This window comes from Eulemur rufifrons, chromosome 3, assembly GCF_041146395.1.
Source record: "Eulemur rufifrons isolate Redbay chromosome 3, OSU_ERuf_1, whole genome shotgun sequence".
Taxonomy (NCBI): Eukaryota; Metazoa; Chordata; class Mammalia; order Primates; family Lemuridae; genus Eulemur; species Eulemur rufifrons.
This window is the reverse complement of record NC_090985.1, coordinates 41,077,996-41,105,972: the sequence shown is the minus strand read 5'-3', so window position 1 is coordinate 41,105,972 and position 27,977 is coordinate 41,077,996. Positions and strand designations below refer to the sequence as shown.

Sequence of the window (27,977 nt, the reverse complement as noted above, 5' to 3'; positions counted from 1 at the left end):
TCATCTCAGCCTGGAATTGCCCATCAACCTTGCAAGACCTAGCCCTTGTCCAAGATAATTTCTTGCTTCCATCCTGGCAGACTGTCAAACTGTATTCTAATTACCTGTGTTCACTTATTCACACATACATGAGTCCCTACCGTGGGCCAAGCCGTCTGCCTCAGTAGGAAGAACAAACCCTAAAGACGGAGGCCTTGTCTATTTGCATCTGCTTTGGCTTCCCCAACTTAAAAGCAACGACAGAGGTCTCAACTCGGACTTGGGTTCATATCTCGTCTTTGGCACCTTCTGGCTGCTTGACCTTAATCAAGTGACTTAACCTCCTTGAGTGTCAGGTTACCTTATCTGGAAAACGTGGATACTACTACTTACTACTTATTTCACAAGTTGGTTTAAGCACTGGTTCCTAAATCCAGTTGAATATCAGAATCACTGGGAACTTTAAAAATAATAATACGTAGAATAGGAATGATTCAAGATACCTGCATTTTTTTAAAGTCTCTCAATTGATTCTTGTGTATAGCCAGATTAGAAAACCATAGATTAGAGGTTTAAATTATTCATAAAATACCTGCCAATATTAATTACACTCCATACCCAGGTGTGTCCCTGAAAATGGGGTTCCTACCCTAACAAGGATATAGGGGGAACATGTGAAAAAGCATCCAGTGTTTCCCCAGTAACAGAAGAGGGACGCACAAGCACAACCCTGCTTCCTGTCACCCACCTTGTGGTGAATGAAGTGGACCTGCTGAAGGCCTGGGATAGACTTGGATGGTTCATCCTCAAGAAAAACAGGGCTCAGAAATGTCATGGCAATTGCTTTCTAGTCTCTCTGGGTCTTAAAAGAAAAAGAGATTAAACTAATTTTATAGAGTTTCAGGACTCATACCCATGTGTAGAAGCTATAGAAATGCCATAAAGCATACTGCAGTCAGATGTGACTCCTCACCCCAAGTTCAGAAGCATCCTGCTTCATTCAAATGAAAATCCAGGAATTCTGTTTCCAGGAATTAATCAGATATAATCCAACACACGAAAAAAATCATGTACAAAAGGTTTGCTGTATCTTAGGACTGAATAAGAAGGAATGAAAACAAAACAAAAAAGGTTTGCTATGTCACTCTAACAGCAAAAAGAATACTGGATAGTTCCTAAATGCTCCATCAAGAGATGACTGGTTAGGTAAATTACGTAATATCTAAGAGAGACAGCAAAGCAGGGATACGGAAACTTAACACAGACAACCTTCAAGATGTACATTTTAATTTACAATTTTTACCAATAAAAAGATTAGTTACAAAAGGGGAAGTCCTCTATACAAAATGATTTTTTTTGCATTCATAAAGAGAATCCACTGTCATGCCTTGCCAAGTCAAAACTCAAATAACTTGTTTTGGTAAAATTATTCCAGAAAGACAGGTAATCCAGACAAGACCAATAACATTACCAGCTTCCTAATTGTATTCAGGAGGAAGAATTTAATGAACATTTTGCCTTGAACGAAAGAATTCTAAATACTTACAAACCTTTAGAAAAATGACAAATCGTAGGCAGCTGACTTGGTAAGACGGCATACAAGAGACTGTAGCTCACTTACCATTAGAACCTTCTTACACATACAATGAGTTTGCACTCCTGTACAATGGGTACATATACAACATAATAGGAATAATGGCTTCTAAAATTTTACAGGTAAATTTTATTGTGGCCACAGGTCAACAGCAGAACATATGACAGTTAAGGTTCAGACTCTCCCTACCTATTTTATCATATAAATTAAACATGGAGAGGTACACACAAATAAACTTTATCAAAAATGAGGAGCTGTTTTCAAACTCCCATTTCCTAGTATCACACACATCACTGTTTAAGAGTGAGAGAAAGAGTCATACTGTTAGAGCATGTTTCCTGAAAAGAAACTGATCAAAATGTTCAAAGCCTTTTCAGTTGACTCAAGTATGGCAGCCACTCAACACTGCTCCTAGCAGTCTACTTTCAGAATAAAAACATAAAATAACTGTGCGAAACACCACAGCCTTCAAAAAACTTTATTTGGTGATGAGCCAAGCTCTGATGGAAAAAGCCCACCTATGAAAAAGGAGTTGTGGGTATTTAAGCTGGTCTGATTCACAGAGCTCGTACATTCATGACTCTAAATAATAAAGACCCTCAAACACAAATGATTCTAAAGCCAATACTCCCCAAAATTATGTGATTCACTTAGCCGTGCTTATATTAGCTTTAAAAAATGATCTCCGTGCAAAGGAGCTGCACCTTCCTCACAATTAACTGAAGCACTTCACCAAAACACTGAGGCGGGGAAGGTGCAAAAAAATGACAATGTAAATAGGGTATGAGGTTTTCTCCTCCACCTTACTCAATGAATGTATTTTTAGAATGAGAATGAAATAGAAATCAACGCCAAGGAGCCTCTCAAAGAGAGCATCTCCCTGTAGCCAATGTGATTTGGAACCTCCTAAAATAATACTCTGGGTTCACAAACCCACAAATCCCTACATATGAAACGTAAAGAGATCACGTCCACCAGGGTTTAAACCTAGTCCATGTTAGATGCAACTCCACTACAGTTTTGATCACTTAACTCAGGGAAAAAACACCCAGCAACAACTCTCATATCTCATTAATACCATCAGTGCCCACACTGACTCAGTGGTGCTTCTTTATAAAAACATTTGAAGAGGTGGCAAATGGTTGCAAGTGATGTCAGCTTGAAGCAATTCCAAAAGCTGAGAAAGCTCTTCATCCACTGCTTCTGTCTTCTCCCCTATTGTTACAGTTCTGCCACCAAAGGGGAAAAAAATTACGTGAACAAGTTCTTTGTGACCAAGTGTTGGCAAAAGTCATCAAATAAGAGAGCTCATCAAAGCAGAACCATTTTATGGACATCTTATGGTTCTCCTCTAGTTGCAATTTGGAGTTGGGAAAGTGGGAGGGAGGCATGTGTGCAAGGGTTTGGTTACCCAACCCCAGACGCCCAGCTCAGAGCTGGCAGACTAGGAACTGCTAAAACCCATTATTCAGACGGAAAGGAAGGAAGAGAAGACACCAAAAAATATAGTCAGTTTTGAAATTTGCACAGTTGATATTTGTTCTTCAAAGCAGTAAGGACTTGGATGAGAATCATGAAACTTGAGGAACACTTATATTTTTCTTCAGGATTTAAAAAATTTTGTCTCATACTGAAAGACTACATTCAGTGAGAGTCAGGTCCAACAGCATTAGCTAGAACTCGGTTGGTTGTTAAGCACACCCAGCACTGGGAGGAAACACCGTCTGGGAGGAAACACGGTCTGAGAGGAGCAGCTGAAGGGCAGGCTGAGGCCACTCCTTCACTGGTCTCCAAGTCGAAAGCCCTGGCCCCAGTTATGTCTCCCACCTCCACCATTCTGATCAGCCGCTCGCCTCATGCTAGCAGGGGGCACACCAAATCCTGACACCCCTCCTCTCCTGCTGGGCAGCCAGCGGTACCTGGAGCAGAAAAGGGAAGACAAAGGGAGACAAGAGAACAAAGTCACTTCCACAGTTATCTGACCTCTCTCTATACTGGTGTTCTTGTGGAATCTGTCGTGTTGAAGAAAGCCAGGGACAACGTCTTATATAACTTTGCCTTGTCTGAGCTTAGTGTAATGACCTGACCACAGATGGCACTTGCTTTACATGTTTCTTAAATTTATTAAGCTTTCAGCTAAATTGACACTCTAAACATCATTTTTCGGATTACATAAAAGTAATCCAGTCCAGACGCAGTGGCTCTTGCCTATAATCCCAGTCAGTGCTTTGGGAGGACAAGACAGGAGGACTGCTTGAGGCCAGGAGTTTGAGACCAGCCTTGGCAACTTAGGGAGACCCTGTCTCTACAAAAAAAAAAATTTTTTTTTTAATTAACGGAGCATGGTGGTGTGTGCCTGCAGTACCAGCTACTTGGAAGGCTGAGGTGAGAGGATCACTTGAGCCCAGGAGTTTGAGAGGCTGCAGTGAGCTATGATTGCTCCATTGCATTCCAGCCTGGGCAACAGAGCAAGACCCTGTCTCAAAAAAAAAAAAAAAAAAAAGGTAGTCTATGTATAACAGCATGGAAACAGAAATATAACATCATAAGCCCAACAACCAAAAAATGACTGACAGCATCTTGGTATATCTAAATGTAGATCAAACTAGATCAAAGGATACAAAATAAATTCACTTTCAAAGCACAAATTCACAGCCTGTGTGTTTGAGCCCCAGAAGGCATTTCCACAAGGCTCTCAGCCGAGTCCATCAGGGGAGGCTGGTGAAGAAGGCTTTCTGTCTTATAGGTTTGGGTACATTTTTATTCATAATGTGTCTTCCAACTGCATTCTTCCCATCTCATAGATAGTAGGAAAGTCCAGAATGGTTAGATGATTTCCCATCTTACAAATTAACAAATTAAAAGTCACAGAAGTAATAAAACGTAAACTCTATGCTCTCAATAGCATTTTCCAACTATTAATATTTCCCACCCTTGACCATTTAGTAAACTTAGAACGTATTTAAACCTATTCCACTTATCAGATTCTAATGTTTAAAATTTTGATTGAAAGCATAGAGCATGATCTGATACCCATTTGAATCCCTCTCAGCACCAAGAATAAGCCATGACAGGTGACTTGCCCACAGCAGAGAGCCTGAAGATCATAATGTTTTTTTGTTTTGTTTTGTTTTTTTGAGACAGAGTCTTGCTCTGTTGAGTGGGCTAGAGTGCCGTGGTGTCAGCCTAGCTCACAGCAACCTCAAACTCCTGGGCTTAAGCAATCCTACTGCCTCAGCCTCCCGAGTAGCTGGGACTACAGGCATGTGCCACCATGCCCAGCTAACTTTTTCTATACATATTTTTAGTTGTTTGGCTAATTTCTTTCTATTTTTAGTAGAGACGGGGTCTCGCTCTTGCTCAGGCTGGTTTCAAACTCCTGACCTCAAGTGATCCTCTTGCCTCGGCCTCTGAGAGTGCTAGGATTACAGGCGTGAGCCACCACGTCCAGCCCAGATCATGATGTTATACTAAAGCAGTTACTATGTGATCTTACTCAATGAGCACTTACCTCACGCCAGGCACTGCCTGTTTATAAATTCATCTGATCTTCACAACTCTGTGAGGTAGGCATCATTATTACCCCCATTTTATAAATAAGAAAACTGAGGCAAGATGGAGTGAAGCGCTTTGAAAGTGACCATCAGGATTCATACCCAGGCAGCCTGGCTCCGGAGCTTGCACCCTGCACTTCTTACTCCTGCTAGGATGACACAGCAGTAGGATGACAGACGGTGACTGCAGAGGTAGAGCCCCCATTTGTTTACATCACACTTGATACCCTCATGTTTCTTCCCAAAAAAGATAATGACCCCTTTTAAACACAAAATTAACTGTGTACAGAGAAGATAAAACTGCTTTTCTAAATGGAATGCAAAATACTTACACATCTTAGAATTCTACAACTCACCTCTTTCCTTTCATAAAAATACAGCTTTATCATTAAATCAAAACGTATTTCCAAGTGCTGGTCTCTCAACATCCATTACGTCTGGTACAATAATATTCCTCCAAAGTACATAATAAAATAGAACACTTACAAAAGGCAATGCTAGGGCTGTCTTGCTTTGCTACTAACTCTAAGACAATACGGAAGCCATCTCCATTGCTTAAGCAGATAGGGAAATTAAATGCAAGTAATTAGAATAAAAAGACACCCAATTACACATAATCAACAAAAATTTATGGTAATTTCAAAGCAGTTACTGCTTTTGCAAGAAGCCACATTTTGTCATCTGATCTTTATGCAAAATTTAACAGAAGGGCTTCCACCAACAGAAAAGGCTCCAGTGGAAGGCAGGCTCCAGCGTGCTGCTGACTTTGCCACTAGAATCTCGTATGCACTTTGTTGCCCACGACTGAGTGGTATCTATAAGCCGTTAAGTCAGAATATGGCCATTTAAAGTAAAGTAATTGTTGGCTGCCCCCCAAAGCACCAAGCTTTTTTTAATTAATGCATCTGCCATCCTACTTGATAGACCCAGATCAGAAATCCAAACCTGCTGTTATTATGTCCTTTGATAATTAGAAAGCAGATTGGTCATTTGTTTTTTTTTTTTTTAGCCTGAAGGCAACTCAAGGCTCCGAAGAGAAACAAGTTTCTTTTTAAAGAAAAATATACACACATCTCAACAACACTGTACTTCTCTGAATATCAGAGTTCACAATAAAAAAGTCTTTCAAAAACATACCCCTGCCCTATAAAAGAAGGTGGGGTGGCTAGAAAGGGCCTACTCAAGCTTTGCTGCCCTCACTGATCCCTTGGAAGAATGACAGAACTGCAAAACATTAAAATGAGCAGGATGTGAAAGGGTTTTTGGTGTTTGGGTTTTTTTTAAGCTTTTAAATGCAAGTTATTACTGCCTATCCCCCACATGAGATTAGGCTGATTGTCAGGCAGGCTGAGACACCCAGATGGTGATTTAACTGGTCCCTTCTTCAACAGCCTTTTGCCTCACTGACAGAATGGTCATACTACTTACATGCTTAAGTGTGTGAAGCGTCTCCGCAGCTCGTCAAACTCCGGCCCCCACCCCCACCTTCAGGAATCTGGTGAAGAGCTTTCATTTACTGAGTACCCACTACTGTGCCCCCAATAGTGCATCTTACCTCACACAGTCCTGTGAGACGGGACTTCCCCACAACTTAGACTTGCAAACTGAAGCTTGCAGGTGTGATTAAGTAACATTCCCAATGTTAAAGCTGGTACATGAGGGGAATGGGATTCATATCCAAGTCTGTCTCAAAAATTGAAGCTGCCGTCCTTAGCCTCCTCGCTTTAGTAAACCCCATAAGCAGATAAAGAGCACATGCCCCCAGGAGGTCGGGACTGTACAAATTTCAAGTCTCTCATTTTAGCTTTGAACAGTCCTATAAAATTTCTATCCTATAATATGTACTATAAAAATGTTTGAAATACTAACCGACAAGCTAACTATCCCTTCCTTGGCCAAATCCATGGGTAAAACTGATGCTCCAAGAAAAGACACCCCGTTATCCTGGTACTCTGCCATCCCTTAGACCAGTGCTTTGCACGATGGAGTTGCATCAGGTCCCTCAGCCTGCTCAGCACAGCTGAGATGCTTCCTGGGTTGTCGGCTAGTCGTCAGTGGTCCCTGCCTAAAAGGGTGCCAGGAAGTAGACTGAGCTGTGGCTCTGACCCCTAGTTTGCTATGACTATATAACTACAGTAAGTCATTTGGTGGCTCACATCTCTCCATCAGACAGGGAGCTGCTATCAGAATGCATGAGAACACAGGCAGTAAAATGACTGCTAGATGAGGAGGAAAAAATACACTTACAAAAACTGAGGTGTGGATAGAAAATTTCTTCCTCCCAAGTCCATTGGGTATCTGAACATTAGGAAAAAATAAAGATGTCCAACAAGATTTCCAATAAGCTCATTGATCACCCTGCAAACAGAGAGCCAAATTAGTTTAAAGACATTCAAGCAATATAGTGAGATGCACCAAGTTTTAACTAATAGCACAGGGAAGGGATCCTCATTGCAGCCCATTTACAGTCCCTGGCAGTCTGTGACAGCTCGACAATGAGCCCTTTTGTAGTCTGAGTGGCAAATGCTTTCTGAGGGAGCGGGGAAATCGGTCCTGCTGAACCAACGAGGCCCGCTGCTCTTTAATGCCAGCTGCCCCTCTGACATCTCTTTCAAGCACCAGCCCATCCTCAAAATATTGTTTTTGCTACTTCCTGCCTGAGGAGCTGGGGAAAGCCAGCTTCTGAATGCTTTCAGTCATGAATACTGTGTTTGTAAAACATGGGCCAATATGAAGGCTACCGAGACAGAAGTGTGGGAATAAGGAAAAGATGCACGATAAATGCCTGCTCTCCCTTCCTACAAGAGCCACTGAATACTTCTCTCCTGTATCCTTGGCTGTAAGACACCACAGAGATCACTTAGGAAAGGTGACTTTCACCCTGTAATCCTAACATAAATATTGACCTTCTTCAGCTTTCCCAGGGCTTACATATAGGTCACTTCAAGATTTTATACATCCATTGTTGCTATTACATATCCTTCTTTGTCTTCACCTGCAACATGATTCCGTCCAGGGACAAATCAACCCCTCAACTACTCCCAGACTCTGCCCTTCCGGGTGGGAGAGCAGCTTTACCAAGATCAGAATGTGCTATGCTCTAAACAGAGTCTGTTTGCCCCACTTATTGACTTCTCCCTATCAATACGCAGAAGAAGTGAGGATCGCACAGACCAAATATGTGACAGATAACGAACCAGTACAATTAAAGTCTACTAAAATATTGAAAATATTTTTATAGTATAAGAAATGGGAGTTCTTAGAAGAGTTGCATCTTGATACCTTCCCTTTAAAATTCTGACTGAGTAAATCAAAGGTTTTCCTAAGTCTCAGTTCTAATTCCAGACCAACAGACTAGAAATTTGACCCTATTTGGCCAAAACTTCTGTACTATCAAATAGCTTACAAAACCACTCTCCATCCAAGAATCTGTATTTCTACGACTGGTCAACAGTTTCCAAGGCATTCTGGAAATGCTTTAAGAATGTAAGATCTAGTAATTTTATGTATAGCTCTTACGGGAATCAACTCAGACACAAGTAGGTCTATGTTTGCCCTATATGGATGGTGAAAAATATATTTATTCAAACACGCATATATAGAAGCATATTGTGTCTAATAATGAGCTAACAAAATCAAAACTACTCACTGTTAAATGTGTTTAAGGCCCTGTAATTTAATAAATTACATTGAAATGAAATTATTCCTTAAGTCTAAGGTTCTAATGCACCAATGCTGAGATTCTTTAAAGTTTTATAAAGAGTAGAGAAAGACAAAAATTAATGAAAGTTTTCCAAGGATTTGTTTTCAATTAAATAAATCTAATATCACTTACGAGCCTCCAATGATATAGTTGAATCCAAGTATAACCCAGGGTAAATAACAGGCCTAGGAAAGAATATACACAGATGTAAATACCCCCACCTAAAAAGAACGTAGCTGCTACAGAGACTGAAATGGGTAAAGGTACACTGACAAGGGCTTTATACAAATCCTTTCAAAGATCACCGCAACATTTCTCAGGTCAATCTAGCATCATTCCTACTGTACTTAAAACTTCCGATCTGAAACTATACTTATTTGTATATTTGTAACTTGAGGGACAGAGTACTTTGCCCATAGTTTAGACACAATACACACCCTGCTGAATTAATATTAACAAATAGCTTCAAAAAGTAGATAAGTGTCCTACAGATGCTGTTAAAAACAAGGCCCATAACAGAATCACGCTAGGATTCCAACCAGCAGTTTGTTACAAATAAACTAAAAATACCCCATCTTTTTAGGTTCTTCTTTTACATATCTCAAAAAATTACTTTGAATTTATATTTCATTACACATTGATATCTTTAACTAATAATCTAATAAACTAATAAAACACCTCTCCATATGAATTCAACATTTGAGCCCCTTATCAAATTCAAGACATCATACCAAGAACTAACGGAGTTGCAGGGAACTTCACAAACTACTAAAGACAGGGTTATACCTAAATAACTTTAAGACTACATGTGGTAAGTACCATAAAAGGAACACAAAGTACTGCAAAAGCCCAAAGGCAAAAGTACTTCCAGGCAGGAGACTGAAGAAATATGTTCAGTCCCAACTCAAATTAAGAATGGGTAGGATTTATTTGAGGAAGAGAATCAAGAAGATGTTACAAGTGGCAAACTGTCAGAGCAGGTACGAAGGGAATTATCCAGAGGCAAAAAACAATCTGTTTTAGCTATAGTGTAAAGCACATAACAAGGAGTAAGGGAGTGATGAGAAAAAATTTTTAAAGGCAGGGTTTCACATGAGTATCTTTCCTTCTGTCTCTCTAACAACACACATACATGAGATCACTCAGGGACATATCCTGAGGTACAGAGGGAGTGGAGAAGGATCAACAGTCAGCAAGGGACTCCAGCTTGGCTAACGAATAGAGCTGATTGAGGAGGGGAAAAAGGGGCTTGCCTATGGTATACTGCTCTGCAGTGACCTCTTCTGGATGAGTCAGAAAGTACATCTCTGGACTGAAGAGAGGGATTTCTGCAGACAAATGAAAAGGAAGTTTTTCCAACTGTACCTTAAATCGCGTTCCAAACCAAAATGATACAATCATGTCTCTGTTCAGCTGGGCCCAGACATAAAGTACTGACATGATCAGAGGAATCATCAGCAACTGCAAAAGAAGTCGACATGTAAAAACTAGGCTCCAGAGGCACGTCAAAAGAGGTTTAGCATAAATCTACTATACTTTTGACCCCTTCCCTCCAAAAAAATTCGCACGTGGGTAAAAGGAAATTCAACTGATCAGAATTATAAATTGATCCTATTATTTAATCTATCATAAAAATTATACATAAAAAGGCTACAAAATCTTACAATAAGATACAATTATATTATCTTAAATGGATTCAGAAATATCTGGGTCAAGCTCTATTACTTGCAAAAAGTAGGCAACAAAACTATACTTACCATATAATCTCAATTTTTAAAAAATACATACCCACACACATGCCTACGAAATATTGGACAACCATTATTCTCAATGTTCAAGCATAATAAAGAATCCAGAAATGAGCAAGAAAAGCAATTATTTAGATAACTCATGTGAGATCTTCAAAGGTTTTGCTGATGTAAGATCATCACAAAAAAAGCTATTTCTATAATTTCAAAGTACCACATAATTAACCATAATTAATGCAATTTCAACTCTGGTAAAAGGCCATTAATTGTAAATTTGAAACACATAAAAGAGTCAATAAATAGTTTAAAGGGACACTTACCTGCATGTCCATTGCTAAGCCAGTAATCTTGGTTTGTAAAGTTAAAGATCAGATATAAATGAAGCATTCTGCACCTAGTTAACACTGATCTGGTTATTTCCCTCCATTGAAAAGTTAATTTCATTCCAGTATTCTGAAGGAAAATACTTTTCTGTACTTCAGATGGCTTAAAACAACCTAGAACACAAAAGTATCTAATAATCTTCATTGTCAATATTCCATGACTATACTATGACAAGGAAATAGCAGAAATCAAAAGCTTCAGCATATGACTGACTGCTTGGTCACCTGGCATCCTCTTTTTCTTTCTTTGCCACTGCATTTTAGCATTTCTCCTTCAAATAGAGGATGGAGATCCCTGTACCCTTTCAAAGAAATAATGATTCTACTCATCCAGGGCTCTACAACATGGCTAAAGTCCAAAACAATTTTTTTCTTCTCTTCAAGGAGGGGAAAGGGTACCCAAAGTGCCACATTGTCTGGCTCTTGGCCAAGTTTAAATGGAAGCTGAGCCCACAGGCAATTGTGAGCTCACCAAGTCTATACAGGGCTTGAGACATCAAGAGCTTCTGCTGCTCTCACCATCTGTAAGAGTCCCGCAGTTGGAGGGCTGCTGACAACTGTGGTTGGTACAAAGCAGAGAGACTTACTGTGCCATTCCCAGAGCGGGGTACTTTACAGAGGGACCGAATTACTATTTAGGACCCCACGAGAAGGACAGCAATGAAGTCAGAAAAGGATGCTGGTTATAAATCAATTTTCTGATAAGGACCACAGATTTCAGAAGCTGTCTCATGGCACAGAATCTCTTTGTGCTTCAGTCAACAAGCTGTCACACATGAGAACGCAGCGAACTGGGAACAAGAAGAGGGAACAGTAACAAAACTCAACCAAATGTGGGAAAAATCCCACAAAGGCAATAGCAGGAGAATGCATTACTCGAGGTCTGTATGATTTACTACAGCATTCAAAAAGAACTTAATTTTTAATTATTAACTGTAAACAAAGATGCAAATACTGTTAATTTGAAATTTTTATAGAATACTATCTATTTCCCCAAACCTGAAAAAAACTGGTTCATTTCTGGCCCAAAATAACAGATTGAAGGATACCACAATGCAAATCCAGTTGAAGAGGAGCATGAATAAATAGTCCGCTGGCCTGCCATCAAAAGCTCCTGAAACAAAAATAAGCCAAATGTCATGGTTCAGAATTTCGGAACAAAGTAACATCTATATAGAGAAACACTTCAAAAAATTATAGAGAAAGCCAAAATGAGACTATTTTAAAAATCACTCCTCTCAAGAAAAGTGAATTTTTAAAAATATGTAAACCATGTCTCCATAAAGCCCTGAACCAAAGTCAGCTGAGGAAGGCTACCCTATGCTCACCTAACCGAACTCTAGTGAGTGACATGCTCCACCACAGGCTAACTCAGACCCAAAGACAGGACAGTCAACTCCACAGCTACTGAGCCCCGTATCCCACAGACCAGGGAGGCTTCCGAATTCCCTCACAGCCTCCTGGCCTTCCCTTCTTGATTCTTGTCATGACCTAATGGGCACATTTGGGATTCCCTGGTTAATCCCCGTCTCCCTCTTCCTCGATGACCACAAGCTATGTCAGAGGAGGAACCATGTCTGTTTTGATACCGTGTGCCTCCTCCAGCATGACTACGTTGGGAGGTACTTACTACTGTTATTATTAGACACACATACACACACAACCACTTGTCCAGCACTGGGCTTAGATACCGAAAAGACAGTCTGTCTTCCAGAACCTTCTCTAGCAAATAACAAGGATGTGGGGAGAAGAGGGGAATACAGGAACAGTCAAATTTTTCTATAGCTTCTGACTCTCCACCCTCATACTGCATTAGGGAGGTAGAATGGAAAGATCTATAACCTGCTTTTTACAGACGAGGAAATAAAGTTACATGACAAAATCACAGAGTTTGTTAGAAGCAGCATGAAGTCTAACTACTATTATAGTGCTCCTGTCACTGCACCCTATACCAACTCTGTCTTCTTATTGGGCAGAGTAATCAACAACGGCCCAGCTTTCTCTTCCTAAGCATGACTCATAATGCTTTCAGTTTCAGACTATAAGAGAAGCAGAGAAAAGAAACAGAAATGACCACAAAGTCACTTTAGCTCAAAAGTCACCTTCCCTCCCCTCCACAACCCCTCACAGTTAAGTGATATAGCTAGTGAATTAAAAAAAAAAAAAAAAAAATTCTAACAAGTGTCAAAAAGGCAGAAAGATCTATCTAAAAGAAAATGGGTTTCCAGAAAGTCTCTCCTACTTTCCTTTATTTCTCAAAGGCACACTTCAGCCACAATGTTAAGTAGGCTTAATGCTATGATGAATCAGAGCTGAAATTCTAACACAATTTCTGAATTTTAATAATAGTTCTGCTTCTTTTGATGTGGTTTTGGCTTTGTGATTACTAAGGATTCTTTAAATTGAGTACTAAAATATTATAATCACATAAACTACAGTATATTATTTGGCATGCCTGCAACTGGGAATTTACAAATTAAATGGTCTCAAATAAAAGTCTTTCTAGTTCAAATCAGAAACCTCATAAATAAGCCAACATTGCTATATACCTAACAATTTAGCCAGGCAGAAAATATGCAGGTGGCAAACATTTTGTCAAAATGTCAAGGCTGTATGGTGGAGAGAAAATTGGGAATCAGTGAACCTGGGTTCCAGTCCTTGCTGTGTTATCTCAAACAGCTTTGTGACCTTGGGAACATGTCACCATCATTCTGCACAGTTTTGTCTGTGAAATAAGAGCGTTAAACGGAATGCTCTCAAAGGTTCCTTTCTAACTAATACTCACAGCAGCATTATTCACAATAGCCAAAAACTGAAACCAGTGTCATCAACTAATGTATGGATGGTATATCCAAACAATAAAATCTTATTTGTTGCAATAAAAAGGAATGAAGTACTGATACATACAACACAGAAGACCCTTGCAAACATTATGCTAAGTGAAAGAAGTGAATCACAAAAGACCACATACTGTATGATTCTGTTTATAAGAAATATCCACAATGGGCAAATCTAAAGAGGCAGTAAGTAGATTAGTGGTTTCCTAAGGGTTGTGGGGAAAGAGAAGACTGAATGGAAACGGCAAGTGGCTGCTAAGAGGTACAGGGTTTCTTTCTGGAATGATGAAATATTATAAAGTTGATTGTGATAATGATTGTGTAATTCTGTGAATATACTAAAAACCACTGAATTATACACTTTAAATGCCTGCATTACATGATATAAGAATTATACCTCAATAAAGCTGTTTAAAAAAAATTCCCCTCAGCTCAAGCATTTCAAAATGCTCTGTGGTGGAAAAGTGGGGAATGAGGGAGCAACAAGAAAAGAAAAGAAAAGAAACGAAACCAAACCAAACCAAACCAAGGGCCTAATAATCCCACAGATTTGCCTTAAATGGTATTCAAGTAGAATAATGTTGCAAATTAGCCGTATAACCTGACTAGGTAATAGGGATGGCAAACTGGGTTCAAGGACCTTAAGTAAACAAGAAAAGACAATTTTTATAAAAAGAGGTCGGGGTATTGCAATTTAGGGTTAATAATAGTACTAGAATTATTTTTAAGTCCTCATATTTCAGAGATAAATACTAAAATATTTATGAATGAAATATCATATCTGGCATTTTGCTTCAAATAATTAGGGATGAGGTGGGGGACAGCCATGGATATAGATAAAACAAGACTGGTTATGAGATACCTTTAGATGGTTATGGGGGTTTATACGGACAAATGCTATGACATGAGTGAACCTTGAAAACACCACCAGTCACAGAAGGAAAAATCCATACACACAGAAAGTAGATTAGTGGTTGCCAGAGGCTGGGAGGAGGGGAAGAAGGGGATGCAGAGTGACTACTTTGGGTTTTCTGGGGAGTGATAAAAATGTTCTGGAAATAGATCACAGTGATGGTTGCACTAACACTGAATATACTAAAGACCACTGAATTGTATACTTTAAAATGATTAAAATGGTCAATTTTATGTTATGTGAATTTGATCTCAAAAGAAAAATAAGGGTTCATTGACCTTTCTCTCTATTTTTGTATGTTTGAAAATTTTCCAAAATAAAATTTTAAATAATTGATCATCTACACTTAATCTAGAGTTTACTACTGATATAAAAAAAATTACCCCAACAACTTAATCCCCCATTAAATTATACCAGAAGGGGAGAACGCAAAGCAAGTCAGCATCATAATCAGGTCCAGCTGGAATATGGGAGAATGAAAATTATATAATCTGGTTGATTGGTTTAAGGATCAAGGCCCTGACATGGTAGTGAGAGACCTACTTGCCAGTTTCACCTCAGCCAAGCCACTTCATTTCCCCTTTTTCTTTTTTGAGACAGAGTCTTGCTCTGTCACCCCTGCTAGAGTGTAGTGGCGTGATTATAGCTCATTGCAACCTCACACTCCTGGGCTCAAGTGATCCTCCTGCCTCAGCTGCCCAAGTAGCTGGGACTACAGGTGTGCACCACCATGCTCGGCTAATTTTTTCTATTTTTAGGAAAGACAGGGTTTTGTTCTTGCTCAGACTGGTCTCGAACTCCTGACCTCAAGTGATCCTCCTGCCTCGGCCTCCCAGAGTGCTGGGATTACAGGAGTGAGCCTGTAATATGTTTAAGAAAAGATTTTTATAGCTTATCCATAACATCATATAGGCAGTCATATCTGATAAATTACCATATTATTAAATCCAGGCTATATGCTGGATTTTAAAGTTGAGTTTTTCAATTACAGATAAGGAGAGGCTTTCAATTGCATGAAGTAGTGTTTTTCAACCCCAATTTAGGAGATATATACAGTCTAGCCCAAATTTGCATTGAAGGACAAGGGCTGCTCTGTAACAAAATAGAGTGAGATTGTCAAAATAAGTGAGAGGCACACAGCTCAGCCACTAAGGAGATAGGAAAGACATGTTAAACCTCATACCTGCTATTTTTTTCACCTATAAAATGATGACACTGCTACTTATACCTCAGGATGTTGTGAGGATTAAAAATTGAGTAATCTAGGTGCCCAGTACAGTCACTGAATGGCATAATTTATCATTATGCTATTTCATTATATAACACTAACTGCCCTCCAAATTCCTTTAAGTAAGTGAATATATGGATTAGCAAATTAGAAAGAAACAATATTTAAAACAACTATGGATAACATACCTGTTTCAAGTCGTGTAGAATACTGATACAAGAAATATAAATTGACCAAATAAAGAAATCCAGTTCCTGGACCCACAGGGAAATAAAAGGTGGCAGTGATTGGCCTCCAAATCTGTCCAGATCAAAAGAAATATTACTATTAGTTTCTCTAAGCCTTGTTAATTTTTTTTCCTTTAAACAAAATTAACCCCTGCAAAGCATTCTCCTCAATGAATGCTACCAAAGCATTACCACCAATACAATTCAAGAAAACTGAAGAAAAATTCATACCAATTACAATTACCTCAATTTGCAAATCATTGGAAAAAATGTCATAAAACAAGCAATAAATATTTCTAAACAAGTTGAAAAAAATCAATACTAATTATGACTAGCCTTTACTGAGATCTGGCATACAATTACGCCAGATCTATGCCAAAAATGAATTACAAAGACTTACTTTACAACATTACAGTGACACTTCTATTTAGTAAAAGAATATTCTGGGATGACAGACCTTATCCAAAAATGTCATATTAAAGGGAGAAGTAAAACAGTGTTTTTTATTCAAACCAATGCACTAAACAGGCGATATGGGCACATGACTTAAAAAACATTAGCCCCAAAACAAACAAAAAATATGGAAGGTCTAACATGATTAAGTAAGCCTTGCTCCTGACCCCGAGTTTCCCAGTTCCCTTTCCAGCAACAACTGGTCAGTTCCTTGTATTTTCTTTTCAAGAAATAATAGTATGTGCTATTATTATTTATCCTTCTTCATCCTGTCCTATGCTGTACTGTTTTATACCTTGGTTCATTCCCTCAACAAAATATTTTTACTGGCTTCATAGTATTCCTTTTATGTGAATATCCAAACTTCGTTTACACTGTTTTACAAATGTCACAATGAATAGTCTTGTATCTCCTCTTTATATGTTACATACAGGATAAATTCCTATCAATCAATCTGCTAGACCAACAGACATAAGCAATTATTTTGGTAAATATTGCCAAATGCCTACAAAAATGTTTAATCAATTTATACTTCCTTCTGAAAAGTATTAATAGATGAAGCCAGATGTAGTGGCTCATACCTGCAATCACAGCACTTTGGGAGCTGAAGCAGGAGGATTGCTTGAGGCTAGGAGTTCAAGACCAGCCTGGGCAACACAGCAAGATCCTGTCTCTACAATAAAAAAATTAGCTAGGCATGGTGGCAGGCACCTATAGTCCCAGCTACTAGGAAGGCTGACATGGGAGGATCAATTGAGTCCAGGAGTTCAAGGTTACAATGAAAGCTATGATCCGGCCACTGCATTTCAGCCTGCATAGCAGAGCAAGATTTGATCTCTAAAAAAAAAGAATTTTAAATTTAAAAAATTTTTAAAACGTAGATGAATGCCTGTCGTCTCTCTATATCCTCACCATCTAGTGTATTTTATATTCACCAATCTGAAAATTAATTTTTATGTACATTATGAGAAAAATCAAGGACCTTTTATGTTTTAAAAATCTTAGCATTTCCTTTATTGATTTTTCTGGTAGATTTGCATTTCTTTATACATTATGAAATTTCTGTTTCTCACTGTTGCAAACATTTTCTGGTCTGTCATTAGAGTTTCACGGTATTTTTGCCATATTTTGGCATGCAAAAGTTTAATTAAATGTAACCAAATGTATCCATCACATATAAGTCTAAAAAATCTTTTCACTCTAATATAAAGGTGTTAACAGTTTTACTGTAGCACTTTCATGGTTCATCTAAGGAATGAGAAAGAGAGCCAACTTGTTTTTCTAGATGGTCACTCAGTTTTCCCATCCCCATTTAGAGAGTAATCCACATTTTTTCCAATTATACAAAAAGCTACTTTCATCAAATACTTATTCTCTTTTATGGACTATTCTGTTTGAAACTGATTCTTATGCCAATACCCAGTTATTTTAATTTCTAATATTATATTTTAGTACCTGATAAAGTTCAATAGTTAAATAATCTCCCTCCTCTTTTTCTTCCACAATTGTCACAATTTTCTTGGCTAGTCTCAAAATTTTATTTTTTTAAATAAATTAGAATGAATATCTTTATTATATCAATATGATATTGATGTAATCCCCAACCAAGAAGTCTTTCATAGCTTTTATAGTTTTCCATAGAGCTATCTTTTTCTATCTTTTTATACCCAACCACCAAAGCTGAGTATCTTACTTACTGTTTGTAATATTTTAAAATTGAGCCTCTTGGGCTTTCAAGCATACAACCCTATATGTAAATAATTTTGTATCTTATTTCATTCTTGTCTAATCCATTGGCTAGTACCCCTAGAACAACACTAAATAATAGTGGTTGAAGCAGATGGACCTTCTTAGACTTTTAGAAATGTCAGCATACTGCTGGCTTTTGGCTTGAGAGCTATGTGTCTTCTTGCACACTACCATGTACCAAGCACAAAAGACATGGCTCCCACATCAGGAGTTCACAATAATGGAGAACACTGTTGAAAGAAGCAAGAATTGGCACAAGGAAGGGAAAGTTTGGACTTGGTACAAAGTCCTAAAGAAGTGCGAGAGCACAGTAAGGGAATGGGTAATGCCAACAATTCAGGTGTGGCAGCAATAAAGGACATCAGTCATGGGACCTGGCCAGATACAGAGCTGACAAGTTACATCCTCCAAGTATGGGAACGTAACCATCAGATCTTAATTCCCTGTGGAGGAAAATGCATTGTACATACCCAAAAAGTAACTTTCCAAGAACCTTGTATTTAAACCAGTAAAACAAAACATGTTAAAATTCATTATTTATTTACAACTTAATCATAAAAACAGTATAGTCTAATGGTAAAAGCACTGGAGATGATTTGAGAAGACCTGGATATAAGTTTTTGCTTACAAATTAACACTTCTGAGCCTCAATTTCCACCTGTAAAAGGCAAATGATAAACTAATACTTGCCCTAATTTAGTTAACGGTTAAAAAAAACAGCCATGGTGGCTCATATCCTAGCACTTTGGGAGGTTGAGGCAGGAGGATCACTTGAGGCCAGGAGTTTGAGACCAGCCTGAGCAAGAGTGAGACCCCCATCTCTACAAAAAATAGAAAAGTTAGCCCGGCATGGTGGCACACACCTGTAGTCCCAGCTAACTCAGGAGGCTGAGGCAGGAGGATCATATGAGCCCAGGAGTTTGAGGTTGCAGTGAGCTATGACAATGCCACTGCACTCTAGCTCGGGCAACAGAGCAAGACCCTGTCTCAAAAAATAAAAAAATAAAAATAATTTAAAAAACCAATAAATTAGTGTACTATTCAGCTTGACTCCAGAGTTTGTGATACTAAATTCTTACTTTTACAATGCCACTCACAAGAGACATCAGTATTATTAGGTATAATTACAGTTAGTAAAAATTTTCAGTACTACTATACTTGTATAATCCTGAAATGAACTGAGAGTAAACCTACAAATTCATTCTCCCTGCTCATGAAACGCACTCGGAGGAGTAAAGACCAGAAGAAAACCCGCATGAAGAGCCATAAAGTCTGGAACTTTGAGTTGGCTGCTTCATCTGCCCAATGACAACTGTCCTATGACTCCTGCTTTCTTTATCTTACAGGGTTTGTAAAAGGTTGGAATTCAGAAAGTGGATTAAAAAGGTGTTTGTAAAAAAAAATTAATATGTGTGGGTCTATGATTATTATTGCAATCTTTTTAGGGGTTGTCCAGCTGACCTGGTTTTCACAAATTCACATTTAAACTACCCCCATATTCCTGTAAGTTACTCAAGGCCTGATTTTGGAAAAGAAACCTTGGTTTTTTTCTGACTACATTTTCTCTACTGCTGATGACACAACACTATTTTTAGCCACTGTGTGCACCTGTTCTTTGGAAATTAGTGTCTGTCAAAATACCTCACTTCTTTTCCCTGTTCATTAAGCTTACCCTTGAGTTATACTTGCTTTCATTGATCTAAAAGACTTAATATTATTTTTGTATTACTTTAAAATTATAACTTGAAAACATCAGGAGATGGTTCATCTCTTTAGAAGGACATAATGTAATATATTTCTGAAATCCCCATTGAAGGTATCCAACTTAAATCCCTTCTTTCTTCTAACTGATATTGAAATAGGGTAAAGATTTATTTTCAGGGCCAGGAGTGGAGAGGCACATTTTCAACCCTGGAAAGCCTGAGGCAGCCAGATGCTGCACAGAGTGTCCAGGACTCACGACAGATGACTGCATGCTGCACACTTGCCAAGACGACTTGTAGAGGAGCATTTCATTTTAACTCCACAGCAATCCCAAGGTGAGACCCATAATTCCAGTTTTTTTCAGGAGGAAAGCTGGGCCCTAATCAGAGTTTAGGTAATCCACCTAGAATTCCTCATTTAACAAGAACAGGTGGCCCATGTGTTTACTGGTATATAAACCCTTTGAGAACACATAAGACATTGTTCCTTAGTTACTAGTCCAACAACTTGTTGAGAGCGTGGGTTGCGACTATCCTGTAACTAAAATCTCCCAAACAATCTGCTACTGAAATAATTACAAATGCCATCCAGAGTCTAGAGTGGGTATTTTTTTTTTTTAATATGAAAAGGCAAGATTTTTCTTAAACAATAAGGATCAGGTTGATTTGGAGTTAAGAAAGCACACTGCTGGGCATGGTGACTCATGTCTGTAATCCTAGCACTTTGGGAGGCTCGGGCAGGAGGATTGCTTGAGCTCAGGAGTTTGAGACCAGCCTGAGCAAGAGTGAGACCCCATCTCTTCTAAAAATAGAAAAATTAGTTGGGTGTCATGGCATGCACCTGTAGTCCCAGCAACTCAGGAGACTGAGGCAGGAGGATCCCTTGAGCCCAGGAGTTTGAGATTGCAGTGAGCTACGATGACGCTACTACACTCTACCCAGGGTGACAGTATACACTGGTCACCGAGAAAGATGATGAGTACCTGTGTGACTGTGGCCTTTTGTGGGGGGTGAGGAGGAGACACACTGGGTAGACAAGAAAAGGCCCCTCCCATTGATTTAAACAAATGAACGTCACTCCATCTTTTAAAAGAGATATTAGAAGACACTGAATCTGCTCCTGGATATATAGTCAACAGAAATGCATATTTACGTTCACCAAGACACATACTAGAATAGTTCATAGTAGCACTATCCATAATAGTCAAAACTGGAAACTACCTAAAAGGTCCACCAGCAGTAAAATGGGCAAATAAATTGTGGTATAGTCACTCAATGGAATATTAAGGACGAGCAATCAATAACCACATGCAACAATATAGGTAACTCTCAATGTTGATAAAAGAGGCTTAGGGACAAGAGTATATACTGTAAAATTTCATTTACAGAAAGTACAAAATTGGCAAAAAAACAATCTACAGTATTAAAAGTCAAGAGTGTAGTTACTCTTAGAGGGGGTAGTGACCAGAAGGGAGCAAAAGGGTTTGGGGGGTATTGATAACATTCTGTTTCTTGATCTGGATGCTGGTTATATACATGTATTGAGTTTTTGAAAATTCAGCAAGCTTTTAATTTATAATACATACACTTTCCTGCTTATATACTGGAACTCAATAAAAAATTAAAAAACAAAGCCACAATCTAATGGGCAGCCTCATCCACAAACTCCAGCAGAACTGTCTAATGTGGGCAGGACTACTAAGCAAAGATTTTAAACTGTACATACCAAAACACTTGCCACTAGAGTCCTATATCCAAACCTGGAGGCTACTTCTATGCTCAGCCTATAGACCAAGTTCATTCCCTTCCTTTCTGTTACGTGTGAAATGTCTCTCTTCCCCAATACACTCTTAAATTAATCTGCTAGGGTTGCTGTCATTGGGTTAAATGTGATAATACAAGCAAAAGCTTGGCAAACATAAGCACCAGGCTGAATTACAGATTTGGTTGGTGCCATTTCTTATTCGTGGAAATAAGAGAAATTGAGAGTTTGGCTGGGTATGGTGACTCACGCCTTTAATCCAGCATTATGGGAGGCTGAAGCAGAAAGACTGCTTGAGCCTAGGAGTTCGAGACAGCCTGAGCATAGCAAAACTGTATTTTTTTTTTAAATGGTTATTATATTATCCCCATTTTTATTTTTCTCATGGCCTGGACAATAACTCATATCCCCATTTTTAGGTAAAGAAATTGAGGCTCACACAGGATAAACAGCTTGCATAAGGGCACACAACTAGTAAGTCCAGGCCCTTACTAGCCAGGTCTTCAGACCATGACTCAGTCACTTGAAATCCTATGTTCTTCCTACTGTAATAGAAAAGAAAAAATAACTTGCTGTTACTGATTTGGAAGAAATGTTTTGCTAAACATTTAATTATTTTTTTGGAAGATATTATGCAAAGGAGTTAAACAAGACAGGTTAAAACTATCTTTGACTCAACGAGATAGAAACTGAAACTGCAACTGTCTATAAAATGGGGGTAACACTGTAATACTTATCTCAGGATGATTGTGGGACTTGAATGAAATAACATAGGAGAAGCATGATGCAGATTTAAGAGAGTGATGTAATTTTGTCTAAAGAAATAAAGAAATACTGCCATGCAGACAACCCTGGGAGATATAATCTCAGAATAACTCTAGGGCAGCAGGAAATTGCCACCTTATAGTTAATAAGGAACCAACAACATGAAGACATTTCATCACTGTGAACTATTTGATGAGTGTAAGTCTGAGGGACTCGGAATAGGGAGAAATAACGAACAACAGTGTAATGAATCTTAACACACACATGTTGCAACCTGTCCAACTAAAGAAATAACATTTTAAACTTTGGAATTCCAAACCAACAAGCTACACCGAGAAAACCTATGGATAAGCAGGAAAAATAACTTTTGTCTCTTCTAACATGAGCGCACAACTCTATCAACCCCCAATTTTTTTAAGCTATTAAAGATCCAGCTTCTAAGGAAAAGAGGAGCCTCTAGCAGAAATTCTGCTAAAGCACATCTCACACTGTCCTTGCACAGCAGACTCTCACATGCAGTTTTTCCTGGACTGCTTCATTTGCAAATGAGTTCCTCCAGGTGGGTCTGACAGTTAAACTTGTCCAGAATAGGCAAGAGTCCAACCATAGTAACAGGAAAGAGAGACAAGGTACAGCTGTTGGTCTTTCCACACCTGGGCAGTCTGTGCTCTGTCTTGCCTACTACCAGCAGTTTCTCCCAGTCTGGGGATATCACGCCCGGAAGAAACAATGCAAAGGAAATTGGGGAAAACTGTGGAAGGTGTGACATGAATGATGACTCTTTCTAATCAGTTCACCGCTTTTAACATTACACACCTGCAGCCTATTGGAAAGGCTGTTCTACATTACTTCTTCTACTAATCCAACTACACAAGTGAGATTTTGCAAGAAGAGCCAACAAGTCAGTTTTTACCTGGTTCTTCTCACAAAATAATATGCAACCATTGCTCCCCATGCACACACATTACCCAACTGGATACCAGGAACAAAGTGTACAGCATTCACTCAGCCAACAAATATTTACTAAAGTAAACAGAGAACAGTATGCAATTCTGGCTGCACTCCAGAATCATATTCTTATATCCAACTGCCTATTTGACTTCTCCACTTGGATGCCTAAAATCATCTCAAGACTTAACATGGCCAAAACATTAATTCTTCATCCATAACCCCAAACCTGAGCTCCCTAAGCATTTCCAATCTCAGTAAGGAGCTCCACCATCCACTCAGCTGCTCCAGTGAAAACAGTGATATCTTTGAGTCCTATATCCTTCACCCATTCACCCTTCATGTCCGTTCAGCTGTAATCTTGTCCACTCTAACTGCTGAATCTATCCAATTTTCTCTATCTTCACAGCCACCCTGATCCAAACCACCCTCTCTCTTGCCTCCTAACTGGATTCTTCTCTCTGACTCCATTGCCTCCCTCCACTCCCCACACATGCACACCAAGTCCACCCCACAGTAGGCAATCTGTCAGTCCTTTGTTCAAAAGCCTCCAAAAGCTCCGTAGTGCCCTCAAAATAAAGTTCAAAACCCCTTAACATGACCCTACAGATCAAGTTTCAAACTACCTTTCCTTTCCATCTTCGCTTTACTGCACCCATCCCTGGCTATCTCCCTGCCCTCGTCTACCAATCCTCACCCCTACAGCTGATTGTACTAGCTACCCAGTCTTTCTGTTCCTAGTTCCTGCCTCTGAGCTTTTTACTTACTACTCTTTCTTCCCAGAAGGTTGCCTTCAGAACTAGATCTACCCAAAGCCAGCTGGCTCCTCCACATTCAGGTTTCTCCGAATGTCTTCTCTGAGGCCCTTCTGGAACACCCTATTGAATATTACACCCCTTAAGTCACTCTCCATCACATGCCTCTCTGTTTTCTTCATGGGAACTGGAATCTTTTCTGTACTATTCATTATTGTACCCGCAGCGTCCAGCACACAGCAAGTGCCCAATTATTTCCCATAATTCAGCCAATATATAAGCACCTACTATGTGCCAGGCAATATTCTAGGTAACAAAGACAGCGGTAAACAAGACAAAGATCTGGCTTTCATGGAGCCTTATTCTCCGAGGGGAAGCACACTAACAAATCAAGGGGTAATGTGTACTAAGAAAAAGTAAGGATAAGGGAGATGGAGTGAAGGAGGTGCTATTTTATGTAGGGCCATCAGAAAAGGCCTTGCCAATGAGATCGCATCTGGGCAGAGACCTGAAGAATGTAAGGAGATAACAAATGAGCCATGGTTATCTTCCTTGGGCCGAGAAATACATGCAAAGGCCAAGGAGGGATCCAGTTAGGTGCTAAAGTAACAGCAAGGATATCATTGTGGAGTCTAATGTACACGACGGAGAAAAGTAGGAGATGAGGACAAAGAGGCAGTCGGGGGCCTTGTAGCCCAGTGAAAGGACTTGGATTTTACTGGAGTTTATTAGGGGATTCTGGACAGAGGACAGGGGTTATGTTTTAAAAGGATCGCTCTAGCTGTCTAGAGCAAAGATCAAAAGGAACAAGGTTGGAATGATAATGGCTTGCAGTAGAGAATGAGAAGGGATTATATTCCGGATATGTCTAAAGTACAGTCAACAAGATTTGCTGACAGATTGTGGAGTGTGAAAGAAAGAACTCAAGGATGACTCTTCCACTTGAACTTTTCTAATACTGGAGTTGCTATTTATTCTAGGGCAACGGGGGAAAGGGGATTCAGTTTTGAGTATGTTAAATTGAAGATGACCATTAGTCATCCAAGTGGTGATTTCAAGTAACCACTGGATGTAAAAATCTGGAGTATCAGGAGACAGATCTGGACTGAAGATATTTATATTTGTATTTCAGAGTCTTCAGTTTATACAAAGTATTTAAAGCCCTGAATGAGATCACCTAGGGCCAGGGAGAGTCCTACAGAAAAGGTCTTATAACTGTTCTCTGGGATATACCCCAATATTTAAAGGTCAGGAAGATAAAGAACTAGCAAAGGAGACTAAGAAATAATACCAGTGAAGTGGGGGAAGACAAGAGAGTGTTATCCCCGAGCCAAATAATGTGTTGAAATTAACGCCAAATCTTGGTATCTGACCTGCCACTGATTAAAGTTTTAAATCAGAATTTGGTGAATAAAGATAACCTCCAGGAAACTAACTCTCTCTTGCCAGAAATGTTACTCTGGACTGTTTCCTTCATGCTTAAAGCGGCCTTCCATTTCTGCAGCAATTTACTCTTTACCCATTCCTACTACTACGTGCCAGACACTAGGTTTGGGCCTGAGGGAAACACAAATATATACACTCATTCTTTGTATCTCTGACCTTAAATCATTCATATAAAAGAAAAAAACAACAAAAACGACAATGACCAACCCTCATTAACATGAAAAGAACTCAGTTCGAAGTTGGTCAAGTTGACACAGCCACATGCCACCCACGTGGGTGACAGAAGGAGGTAGGTCAGTGAGCACAGCTTCAGGTGGACCCAGGCTGCTAATCGTTGCCCACAGACTGACAACTATCACTAAGTGCGAAGGGCGGGAAGCACAATCTCACTGCACAGGTGAAGTCGGTCCCTTTCCGCCAGGCCAGACCCCCATCTCCTGCCTTCCAGGCCTTCGCTCCAGACCCCTGGCCTTCGCTCCAGACCCCTGGCCTTCGCTGACCCACCGGACCCCGCCCTAAACCGCCAGCGCCGGGCGCACTACAAATCCCACCAGACTCCACGCGCCCGCGACACGCCGGCCTGCGCTCCGCCGCCGCGGGGTCGCCTGGGGCCTGCAGTCTCCGCTCCCCCCGCCGCCGGTCAGTACCTGGAAGCGATAGAGGAAGGCTTCGGGCCAGAGGAAGAGGTAGGCCGGGCTGATAAGGCCGAGCTTGCCGACCAAGGGCACCGCGACGGTGGCGGCGAACCAATAGCGCGTGATGGCCGGGATGCTCCTGAACCAGTCCCCGATGTCCGACATCTTCGCCTCTCAGGTCGCCAGGCTGAGCACGGCCGCCCGACTCCCCGTGCCGGCCCCCTCACGACGCGGCCGGCTCCGCGAGTGGAAGGTGTCGAGGCGGAAGACGCCGAAGCCGCGGTGCAGAAGGCGGAGACCGGCGGACGTGGCGCCACCGAATTCGGACGAGCGAGGCAGCGTTCGGAGGCGAAAACTTCCCCTTCCGGCGGCCGCGAACGACGTGACCAGAAGTCCCGCCGCTTAAAGGGCTAGCGCCAATTTTACTTCGGGCCGGAGCCGGGCGTCCTGGGGGCGGGGCCAGGTGGGGCGACGACACGACTGGTGGAAAACAGTGGTTGCCAGGAGCAACGGCAAATTCTCCAGCCAATGGCGAGGCCGTTCTCGCCGGCGTTGTCACGCGGGTGGATCCACTTGGAGACTTAAAGGGGATGGAGGAAAATGATGCGGATAGTTCCCTGATTTGTTCACTAATTCTGCAAATGCTCGTCAGGCGGGGTTCCAGACACCAGGCGTGTCGCATCTGTCAACGCCGTCGTGGTACCTTCTCTCCTGGAGCTTATCTCTTCTTGGGGATAGACAAATAATAAATAATGGAATAAAATCATTTCAGAGAATGATAAGAAAAATAAGGAAGATAAAATGGGATGATGAGGAAGAGTGATGGATGATGGGGCGGGGGGTGGAGGCGTGTGAGGAGAGAGGGCTACAGTAGATAAAAATAGCCAGGGAGAACGTCTCCAAAGAGGTGATATTTGAACCGAACCAGCCAGACAAAGATCTGGGGGAAGAATTTTCCATGCAGAGAAAACAGCCACTCTGACTAGCTTGGAATATGGGAAGAACTGAAAGCAAAAATGATCTTGACTATTAAGCAACAGGCAGGACTTAAATAACCAGCAGATAAGAATCCATGCTGTTTTTAAAAGAATCTGTAAAAAGATATTGAGTAGAACTTTCCTTTTGTTTTCAGATTTAGGGCCTGCAGTTTATGATTGATAAAGCCTTCCAGTAAAAACCACCAGGAACAAACCTGTAGTCAACAAAGTTAGATTTATTAACTTGCTGTACCTCAGAGGAACTGAACCCATCCCACGAAACGAAAGTGTTATTATTGGATTATGGGAAAAGGGGTTGTTTTGGTAAAAATCAAGTGAAGCGGTGTTTTGATAGGCTTAAAGCAAAACAGAGTTGTGTGTAGCATCAGGTGAACAGCAGGCCTGTGCCTGAACTGAGAAGTAAACTTAGGGTCCTCTTGCCTGGGAAACCTCAAAGTTAAGATAAATGTGAACTGTTGGATTTGAAAACTCCTTATCTAAAGCTTTGTATCTGCATTGAAAATCCTGTGTCCAATTGACCTGCATGGCTCAGATCCTCCAAGTGAGAATGGTATGATCTATTCCCACTGATATAATTTTAAACAGCAAAGTTTCCAA

At 40.1% G+C, this 27,977-nt stretch overlaps 1 protein-coding gene across 2 annotated transcripts; it reads right to left on the bottom strand.

Moving 5' to 3' along the window:
- Nucleotides 1-3,303: 3,303 nt before the first annotated feature.
- DERL1 (derlin 1) lies at nt 3,304-26,937 on the bottom strand. Of its 2 annotated transcripts, none has more exons than XM_069465429.1 (8): nt 26,395-26,937; nt 16,128-16,239; nt 12,011-12,075; nt 10,899-10,925; nt 10,196-10,291; nt 8,963-9,015; nt 7,375-7,425; nt 3,304-3,492 (listed from the first exon to the last, which is right to left on the bottom strand). In XM_069465429.1, exons 1-8 carry the CDS (start codon nt 26,545-26,547, stop codon nt 3,354-3,356), a joined length of 696 nt encoding a protein of 231 aa, XP_069321530.1. In that variant the 5' UTR covers nt 26,548-26,937; the 3' UTR covers nt 3,304-3,353. The 2 variants fall into 2 exon arrangements, with proteins under 2 accessions (XP_069321530.1, XP_069321528.1); XM_069465427.1 differs by having other exon boundaries at nt 7,375-7,485; nt 26,395-26,934.
- Nucleotides 26,938-27,977: the final 1,040 nt, after the last annotated feature.